We start from the raw sequence: 10,761 nt of genomic DNA on the forward strand, positions 1-10,761 counted from the left end.
AACATTCATATGCTCTGTGCGCGGATCATGCATGAATTGCGAGACTTGATTCACTGCATATACAATGTCCGGTCTAATGAAAGTGAGATATTGAAGCATACCCACAAGGCTGCGATATTGCCTGGGATCTCCATATACCTCCCTATCTTGAGCACTGAGTTTATGATTCAATATACTGGGAGTGGATAGAGGTTTGCAATCCTTCATACCTGCCTTATCCAATAAATCCAAGGTATATTTGTGTTGAGTTAATGAAAGAGATCTATCCCGCCGGTCTAACCTCAACCCCCAAGAAATAACGTAGAACCCCAAATCTTTCATCTTAAACTTTCGACTCAGGAGAGCTTTTATAGCTTCTATATGTTCATCAGAATTCCCAGTAATGATAATATCATCCACATATATAAGAAGTAAAATATTGACCTGACGATCTCGAAAGATAAATAGAGAGTGATCGAGGTGAGATCGAATGAACCCATGTCGTTGAACTTCGATAGAAGCTATCAAACCAAGAACGAGAAGCATGCTTTAGCCCATAGATGACTCTTCATAATTTACAGACATGGGTGTTGGGACTGTGTTCTGCATGACCAGGGGAGTGCTCCATATACATTTCTTCTTTCAGACTGCCATGCAAAAATGCATTTTTGACATCAAGCTGATTAAGAGTCCATCCATACTGAACCGACAAAGATAAAATTAATTGAATGGTTTCTATTTTGACCACAGGGCTAAACGTCTCATCATAGTCTTTCCTGTATTCTTGAGTAAAGCCTTTGGCTACAAGTCTCGCCTTGTAGCATTCAATGGATCCATCAGGTTTATACTTGATCTTATAGACTCATTTAGAACCTACAACATTTTTTTCTGAGGGTCTAGGAACAATCTCCCAAGTTCCACATTCATGCAAAGCTTCCATCTCCTCATTCATAGCCTCAACCCACTTGACTGACATGTATGCCTGCGAGAAACTGATGGGTTCATCCTGCTTTTTAATCTGAGAAACGAATAATTGTAGGTTCGTGAAGAAGTTGTTATAACTGACCCATCTCTCAATAGGGTAACGGATTCTTCGAGTCCTCTTGGGTTGCACATCGATTTGCTGAGCATTATTCTTGTTTCGTCGTACATAGATGACTCATTGAAATTTTGCGGCATCTGAAGTAGGCATGATAGGAGCCTGCGTATTTCTCAGCCCTTCCATCTGAGGCTCTGCATCAGTCTGACTTGGTTCAACGGGTGATGTGTGGCATGAGGGAACATCATGCGTCTCTACCTGGTTAAGTAACTCGGTAGCAAGCCATGGCTGATACCACTCAACGTCCCTGTTGTGCGCATCTATACTTCTTGAGTCCTCAACAGTGGTTTCATCAAACACAACATTTCGTGAGACTCTAATGCGATGAGTAGTGGGGTCATAGCATCGATACCCTTTGTATTGGTCAGCATATCCAACAAACTTGCACCTGCATGCCTTGTCCTGAAACTTGTCATATTGAGTGCTATCAATATGAACATAACATATGCAACCAAACACTCGTAATTCATTATAATCAGGTTGAATCCCGAAAAGTGCGAAATAAGGGGATTGGTTCTCTAGCAATCTCATGGGTAGACGATTTATGATATACACAACAAAGTGGAAGGCTTCCGTCCACAAACTCACAGGAATGTGAGTGTCATGCAACATACTCAAGGCACTTTCCACAATGTGCAGATGTTTTCTTTCCGCCATACCATTTTGTTGTGGTGTATGTGGGCAAGATATACGACGACTTATTCCATTATCTTGAAGAATTTCAGTAAATTCCTTTGATAAATACTCGCCCTCCCATCACATTGAAAATGTTGAATTTTAGAAGAGAATTGATTACAGATTAAAGCGTAAAATGAGCGAAAGAGCTTGAACACCTCAGATTTATGTTTTATAAAATAAATCCAAGTATATCTGGAATAACTATCAATAAAAGTAACGTAATAGCGACTACTAGATAAAGAAGATTGTGGGGCAGGTCCCCAGACATCAGAATAGACAATTTCAAATGGCACAAAAGCTCTCTGATTTATTAAATTAAAAGGAAGAACATGACTTACATAGTTGACAGCTGGAACAAAGTGAAGTATCAGACTCAACACTCAAACTAGACTGTGGAACAAGTCCACTCAACACAAGTTTCTTAATAAATTAACTATTACAATGACCCAAACGATGATGCCAAATCTCTGGCTTATTACACTGAGATAAACTAAAACAATCTTTGGACGACACTAGCTAGACTGGTTGAATGACCGACGAGTTTGATGAAGCACCATGAATAGAAGAAGAAGATTCCTTGAGGACATACATATTTCCCTGTTGTTCTCCTTCAACGACCGTCTTTTTCGTGAGAAGATCCTTGACACATACAAAAGGAGTAAATTCGACGAAAGAATTAGTATCGCCAACAAGTTTAGAGACAGAAACAATATTTTTGACAATACTGGGAGAATGATAGACATTAGATAAATTTAAGGAAGAATTAGGGAGTGGAAGATTAACATTTTCAGTATGAGATATAGAGTGAAGGGTACAATCTCCAGTTTTAATACAAAATTTTTCACGATAAGGAATAGGTTTCGAAATCTTACCGACATCACCTGTCACATGCGCTGCAGCCCCAGAATCAATGTACCAAGTTCCTTGCTTATTCTGCTTGAAGCTTAACCCTAAAAGAGCAGATATCAAAAGATTCTTCACATTATCCTTTTCATCATCCTTTGAGTCTTCTCGTATTCTTCCTCTGTGAGAGGATCCTGCACCATTCAATTTTCCTTTGTTCTGTGAGTTGTACCAGCAATTAGCTTTGATATGCTCCCTTTTATTGCATTGAAAACATGTCAGTATATTCCTGGAGCTCTGGTTCCCTTGGAAGGAGTTGGGTGACATGTTGGGCGTGGGCAATAATCTATGACCTCCTTGATTGTTCCTTCCCTGTCCACGTCCACCTCGAAAGCCTCCACGTTCTCTTCCTGACGTCATGCATGTAACCAATATATCATGGTTGATGGAGTTCAGAGCCATCTCCTTTCTTCTAATGGTAACTTCATACTGCAATAACTTCGTGCAAAGATCTTCAAAACTTGGCAATGAAGGAAGACATAGGAGGAAGGTGACCAACATGTGATAATTGGATCCAAGACCAATCAGTGCCTGTTGAACCTTTTCTTTGTCAAGAATTTCATAACCCACCATGGCCAATTGATCGGTGATGGTCTTGACTTTGTTCATGTACTCTGTAACTGACAAGTTTTCTTTATTCAAGAGCTAGATTTCTCTTTTTAAATGTAGGATTTTGGCCTCTGAAATCTGTGAATAAGTTTGCACCAACCTCTGCCATAACTTCATAGTCGAGCATTCGTCGGGAATGCCCACTAAGACCTCTTGAGAAAGGGTAGAGGTGATGTAAGCAACGACTGCTTGATCTTTTCTCCTCCATGTCCCAAATTCTGGATTGCGAATCAATTTGTTGAAAACCTCCCCTTTATCATCTCGCTCCTCTTGCATCACAAACTCTGGCGGTGTATAAACTGTCCCGTCGAGGTGTCCAGAGAGATCCAAGCTCCTGATAAAAGGCAAAACTTGCCTCTTCCAGGTCAAGTAATTCTAATTGTTCAGTTTTTCAGAGATGAGTTGACCAAGAAAACTAGACGATAGAGAAGGAGAATCCATGATGAAAGAATATGAAGAAAGATCAATAAAAAAAATGACAAGTGCAGCAATACCAGGAAACAATCGCAATATCAGATGGTACAACAAAAATTAGGTTTTAAACAAGAATCCAAAAGACTTGATTTGAAATCAGAGATCAAGACAGAGAAGAAAACAGAAAGAGGAATGGAGAAGAATCGACATTGAGAGATAGGAAAGAATCACAGTGACATGTTAAAGCATTGGATCTCGCAGGACACACCTTCTGGAACCGGTTTTGTGCACATCGGGCGGTGATCAGAATCGAGCCCACTCTGATACCATGTAAGAATTCGTCCACCAACGTTCAGTTGATGCAGAAGGAGAAGATTGTGTGAGAGAGAGAGGCGGCTGCAATAGATGGTACGATCCCTCATGCTGGGATCATGCCCTATATGTCATATATATAGATATATATTGTGAACTGGATTGGGTCTGGATATTACACAATATTACAATAGTTCCAAACCCGATATAACGAATACAAAGGAGTTAGGATTAATACATAGATTTCGGGTCCAGATCCAAACCCGTAAACAAACAAAATAAATAAACATGGGTAAAACAACCCAATCTCAATACTCATATCCGATCATTGCAAGTTGATATGTAATTTCTTTCAATCTTATTAAGGTACTCCATAATGGATATAGAGCCCTTCTTAAGATTCAAAAATTCCTTCTTTAAAAACATCACCCTTGCCTCTGAAACTTGGGAATATGTTTGCAAAAGCTTACCCCATAGTTCTATGGTTGTGCTGTAATATCGTGTATTTTCACACTTAGTTAAATTTGAGATTTTGCGAAAATTTGTCTAAGTATAGAAGAAAAATTGTTTGATTCTCGATTTTTGGCCGATGCTTTGGAATCTGGGCTCGGACCAGGTCTCATTTTCAAGGCCTAAACAAGCTAATCGAAACGTGAGAAAAAGTTTTATTTTTTACCTTTAAATTCAAGCAAAATTTAGGTTATTTTTGGGCGAATTTTGGAAGCAAAATTCGAGTTATATATCGATGGATGCGTCTCGAAATTCGGAGCGTAACGATATTTTATTTTCCTTGATTCGGGCTACGGTTGACCCAAAAATCACATTTTTTTAAAAATTGAGCAGTTTGTCGGTTCAGATCCGGACTTGGATCAGATCGGATCTGATGGATTTGATCCAAATTAATATGGATTGGACTCTATCCAAGATCTATATTAATCTCGATTTGATCCAGCCCAAGACCCATTTGGATTTTTGAGATGGATTTGGATCTTAGATCCAGATCTAGATCTAAATCCATGCCCAACGATTTTTCTAACTTTAAATTCATTAGAAACCTTTAAATTGGAGTTAATTAATGTTACGAAGCCTTCCAAGATAATTTGGTAATTTTTAGAAGCTTTTGGAAATATATTTATTATTTAACATTAAATAATTAAACAATTAATTTAATTTAATTTCGAAAATTTATTTTGAAAAGAAGAAGAAAGAGAGGAGGAGGAGGCGGAGAAGGAAGAATAAGAAAGATAGGAGGAGAAGGAAGAAGAAGAAAGCGAGGAGGATGAGGCAGAGGAAGAAAAAGAGAGAGACAAAGTAATATCGTGTATTTTTTCATGATTTTTAAAAATCGAAAAATATAATGTTTGAATTCTATATCTATAAAATTGATAAAATCATGGGAAAAAATACTTAAAATATAGGTGACGTCAGTAGGGTCTGGGCATGGGTCTGAGCCCACTGACAAGACCTAATTGTGTTAGTTATAGTTTGAGAAATTTTCAGTTTTTAACCTTTAAATTCGAGCAAAGTTCAAACAAAAATCAGGTATGACCACCGTTAGATCCGCCTCGGAATGTAGATCGCGTTGGCGATCAGTTTTTCCAAAATCGGATTACGGTTGGCTCAAAAAAATTATTTTTAAAAAATGACCGACCTCTATTTTTGACATTTTTCTGGATTGGATCGAATTGGATCCGTTTCGTTTGATTCAAGTTAATATGGATTTGGACCCAGTCCATGATCCATATTGACTAGGATCCGGTCCAGGTTGGACCCATGTGGATTTGGATCTTGCATCCAAATCTGGATCCGAAAACCATCCATGGTAGTTTTAAAACCACTTTGAATTTAAAGTTTTAAAATCAACTTTTAAATACAATAAGGATGAGGTAGAGTTCTACTTGGGGTAGAACAATACCCCATAGAGGAGTTCTAGAAGGGGTGTCCCACTTTGAAATATTCTCTAACTATATTAATTAAATAAAATTTAATAAAAAAAAATTAAAGGGATAAAATATCTAGAAAAATAGAGAAAGTAGAGTTATACATGTAGTAAAACTCTACACAAGTAAAGGGGCTTCTAGAGGGGACGTCACGCCCTCTCTAGAACATATTAAAATAATATAAAATAAGGTGGGTTAGAGCCTCTCTAGAATTCGTATTCTAGAGAGAGAGAGAGAGAGAGAGAGCAAAACTCGTGTGGAGAGAAAAAAAAGAGGAGAAGAAGAAAATATTTTTTTAAGTATCCATCAATTTTCTTTGTTCTTTTCGATATTCGAATCAAGGTACGGGTTTCTCTCTTAATTCGCTTGGGAAAAGAAATCATATAAATCGATTTAAGCATGAGTTTAGTGGGGAAAGGGGAAATTTGATTTCATGTATATATATATATATATATATATATATATATAGATTTATTTTTTTATGAATGACGATTTCTCTTATGCTCTAAATCTGAAAATATACATGTCAATTTCATGGTTCATGCATCGGAATACGTATATGCATATACATATTCAGATTTAACGACTTTTACATATGAGAATATGCATGTCAATTTTCGATTTTCATTGTTTATGCATATCAAATATACATATAAATGAATACATTCAGATTTATTGATTTTTATTGTTCATGCCATTGAATATATATGGATATGTATATGTTCAGATTTCTGATCATGCAAAGATACACATGGATTTAGGTTAACGATTTTCACCGCTTATGCATACTGAATATATATATATATATATATATATATTCAGTTTTATCAATTTTTTTTCTGTTTCTGCATAATGAATATATACATATTTATGCAGGTCAATTTTCGTTGAGTTTTCATGCTCACACAAATCTCTCTCTCTCTCTCTCTCTATATATATATATATATATTTCAAGTTGTCGGGTTCCATGCTTATGCAATAGGAATATTTATTCATGAATATATTTTCAGATCTGATCATTTCTCTCTTGATGCATCTAAATATACATATCTGGTTCAGATTTGTCTATTGTGCATGCATCATAACATATTGTTTTGATTTAGATGTTGTTTACATGTTCATGCATCTAAACCTATTGTTTTGATTTAGATGTTGTAGAGTTACATGTTCATGCTCCTGAATATATTGTTTTGATTCAGGTCTGTCTAGTTACATGTTTATGCATCCAAATATATATTATTTTAGTTTAGTTTTGTCGAGATCCATGCTCATGCATCTGAATATATTTTTATGTTTCACTTTTATCAAGTTCAGTGCTTTTATATATGCAGACCAACATGCTATAGTTCTGGTACACAGATCTGGCCGACCCATGTACATTATGATCATGTACATAGATCAGCCAGTGTGCTGTCCATGTGAGTACACAGGCTTGACCGGCCCATGTATATGATTACAGTCATGTATATGGATCAGCCAGTGTGCTGCCCATGTGAGCACACAGGTCTGTCCGACCCATGTACGTGATTACAATCATGTACATGGATCAACCAGTGTGCTGTCCAAGTGTGTACAGGTCTGGCCGACCCATGTACATGATTGTGAACATGTACATGGATAAGTCAGTGTGCCATATATAGGTGTGCTTTTGGTCTGGCCGACCCATGTACATGATTAAGATCATGTACATGGATCTGCCAGCAGGCTGGTATTTGTGTATTTTCGCTGGCTGACCCATGGACATGATTATGATCATGTACATGGATTAGCCAGCATGCTGTTAACACGTATTTTTCGGTTTGGCCGACCCATGTACATGGATAAGCCAACATGTTGTTAACACATATTTTTCAGCTTGACCGACTTATGTACATGATTTTGGTCATGTACATGGATCAACCCCAGCTATTGTTTGGATAATTTATGACCAGCTGTGATATGTTTACTTGTTGAGTGGCCGATCCATGTAGATAAAGATCAGTCTAGCTGGTACTAAATTTATCTATGTATTTGACCAACAATGGTAAATTTACTGCATAGTTGGTTTGAGCATATATAATTGGTCATGTACATACATCTGATTAGAGTATGTATTCTTTTAGAGATGATACATAAACCTGATCCTGATTTGATCAGTTTGCAATTGTGCATATCATACACATGAATCTGAAAATAAATTGATGTTTGCATGACTGTGATCATATGCATGCTTGGTTGTTATGCATGAAATTAATCATGAATAGTGTGTTTTGCAAGCATTGTATTCACATTGCATATGTGCTTGGCTTAATGTGAATTCATATTTTGTGTGTTGAATGTGTATTGTGAACATGTTTGGAAACATTGTGTGTTGCATGTTCATTAAAATTTTGTAATTTGCATAAATCACTTTTGAGATATATTGGTGGTCAGATGTGAACCACTACGGGTCGTGTAAGCCAGGAGCATGTGTTGCTCCAACTGTTGTTGATTTTATTTACGCATTGCAAAATTTATTTTTGGAAATTATTAGTTTTTCAAATTTAATTACATTGTTAAATTGTGAGGGTCAAGGCCCGAAATTGTTTATTTTGCATGTGGATTTGCAAAATGGTTCTTGTGTAAAGAACTTAAATTGTTTTGAAATGATAAAAGAGACCAAACAATGTAATTAATTTCTTCCTTGATGTCCCTTCCACAATGTGAGAATCTTGGATAGCGGTCATGGGAGACCGTGAGGATACTAAAATTCCATGTGCGATTGTGCCCTTGAACCTGATATGGTGGTTCACCTCCCGACCACGGTTTTAGGGAGATTAAACCACTTTGCCTAGAGGTGGTATTGTTGACTCAACTGTAGTTATTAGTATACCAAGAGAGTGATATCAATGGTTGATGATTTTCATGGATGTCCCGACATTAGGTGAGGATTCCTAATATTCTGATGAAAGGTGAGGATTCTTGATATTGGTCGAGGAACAAGTGTGAAACTCAATAATAAAATACAAATTGTATGTTAAGCTACAAATGAAAACCTAACTTGAACTTCGAGAATTTGTGCCCATTTTGAGTATCCGCGGGTTTAAGGAAAAATAAAAATTAAACTTGTGTGCATTTAATAGGGACATACATGAAAAAATAACTCTGATAAATAACTTAATAAGTTATTCATGCATGTGCATTGAATCATGCATATTTTACTGTTCAACATTAGTTCATGCATTTATGCATATTTGACTTTGCATAATATTTGGATTCTGCATGCTATTTGGTTAAATGACTGAATGGTAAAATGATTGTGGTAAGTTATTGCTTGTGTTATTCCTCTGAAATTTATGCATGAATTTGTTTATGATATTTTCTTTATTATTTGGATTTTTAGAAGAATTTGTGTGAGGACTTCGGTTCTTACCTGTTTTCTTAAAACTGTTTTATAGGCACAGATGCTTAGGAATGTCCTAGACTAGCTTGTTGGAGACTGCAAGAGTTGTGACTGGTGTTCTGGGTTCTGACAGGATGGCTTGGATTTGAGATAGACAATTTTTATGTATTTGATATTTGACATTTTTGATTAAATTAATAAAGTTGATTTATTACTTCAGTTGATTCAATACGCGGTATGATTTGCGGTTTGGTATATTAAATATGTGATGCACCTCAGATTCCATGGCTGTTTAAAAAAAATCACTATTTTTACGAGGGTCAGTTGGGGTTGAGAGAGAGAGAGAGAGAGAGAGAGAGAGACATACCTTCATTGTCAGTGAAAGAGGAGGAGGAGGTTGTCGCCATCACTGCTGTCAGAGGAGGAGTCAGGGTCGAGGGGGGGGAGGCGTCTGAGTTGGGGTCGGGGGGATGGGATGAGTCGTGCCCTACCCCCCCCCCCTCCCTTAATTTTTTTAATGGACCAAAATAGACTCGGTCAAAGTTGACCGAGTCCGGTTTGTAGAAAAATAACCTTGGGTGCAAATTAACTGCTAACTGCACCCACATCGCGTCGCGTCCACACAGGTGCAACAGCCTATTAGCCGAGTCCATGTGACATAGATTGACAACTATAGAGGCTCCAGGAAATGCATGCAGATTTTTTTAGTCTAGTTTAACTGTATCGCGATGATGACAGAATTTTCATATAAAGCTTTTCTTTCTGCATATATTCAGTTTTCAAAGTTGTAACCTTCACTATCTTGAATATGGAGCCGAAAAACAACTTGCAGTTCATGAAAATAACCATTTAAATTTTAAGTATCTAGAACAACCCTTTATCAATTGAACTCGCACCATCTTGTTTGCCAGATTGTCTCCTTTACATATTGAAGACATTAAGTAAGAAAGTAATAGTAATTCTCTCAATAATGTTACAAATTTTTTTTTATTCTGATGTATTACGTATTTTTCATACTGCAAATTTTGTAGCGTGATCTTAGGAGTACTATCCTATTATCATTGGGAAAACATGCAGAGAATATTATTTTCATAATTGTGGTTTTGAACTTTCAGTAGTTGAGCTTGAAAATTGATACAAGTATTTATGAACATGTAATACATTAGAGGGGTTGTCCACATATTTTGTTGTTTTGCCATTTATTGAGAAGCCACGATCTAGTATAAAACTTCAACAGAGATTTATTATTTTGTACAGATTAATTTTGCTGGAGCATCAGATTCCAAGTTGACTGAATATATCTTTATGAATCTATTCCGCTACCATATTTTGCAGGCCATTTTTGTAATGCTTTCAGCATCAATCCTTGGACACAGTGTTGTTCTGAAGCAGGAAAGCAATTCTTTTGTCAGTGAGTCTCTTCCAGCTTCTGTTTATTTTTGTGAGCACTTGTCCAAATTACATCT

General features: G+C 36.7%; 1 protein-coding gene across 1 annotated transcript; it reads right to left on the minus strand.

Moving 5' to 3' along the window:
* Window positions 1-2,272: 2,272 nt before the first annotated feature.
* On the minus strand, window positions 2,273-3,268 carry LOC149843094 (uncharacterized). Its single transcript, XM_090000830.1, has one exon. It carries the CDS (start codon window positions 3,266-3,268, stop codon window positions 2,273-2,275), a length of 996 nt encoding a protein of 331 aa, XP_089856956.1.
* Between the last annotated feature and the right edge of the window lie 7,493 nt (window positions 3,269-10,761).

The sequence above is a fragment of the Nuphar pumila genome, chromosome 3 (assembly GCF_984573655.1).
Source record: "Nuphar pumila chromosome 3, dmNupPumi1.hap1.1, whole genome shotgun sequence".
NCBI lineage: Eukaryota > Viridiplantae > Streptophyta > Magnoliopsida > Nymphaeales > Nymphaeaceae > Nuphar > Nuphar pumila.

Excerpts from the sequence above, each read along its gene's own strand:
- LOC149843094 (XM_090000830.1), bottom strand. The coding sequence starts at position 3,268 with ATGAACAAAGTCAAGACCATCACCGATCAATTGGCCATGGTGGGTTAT.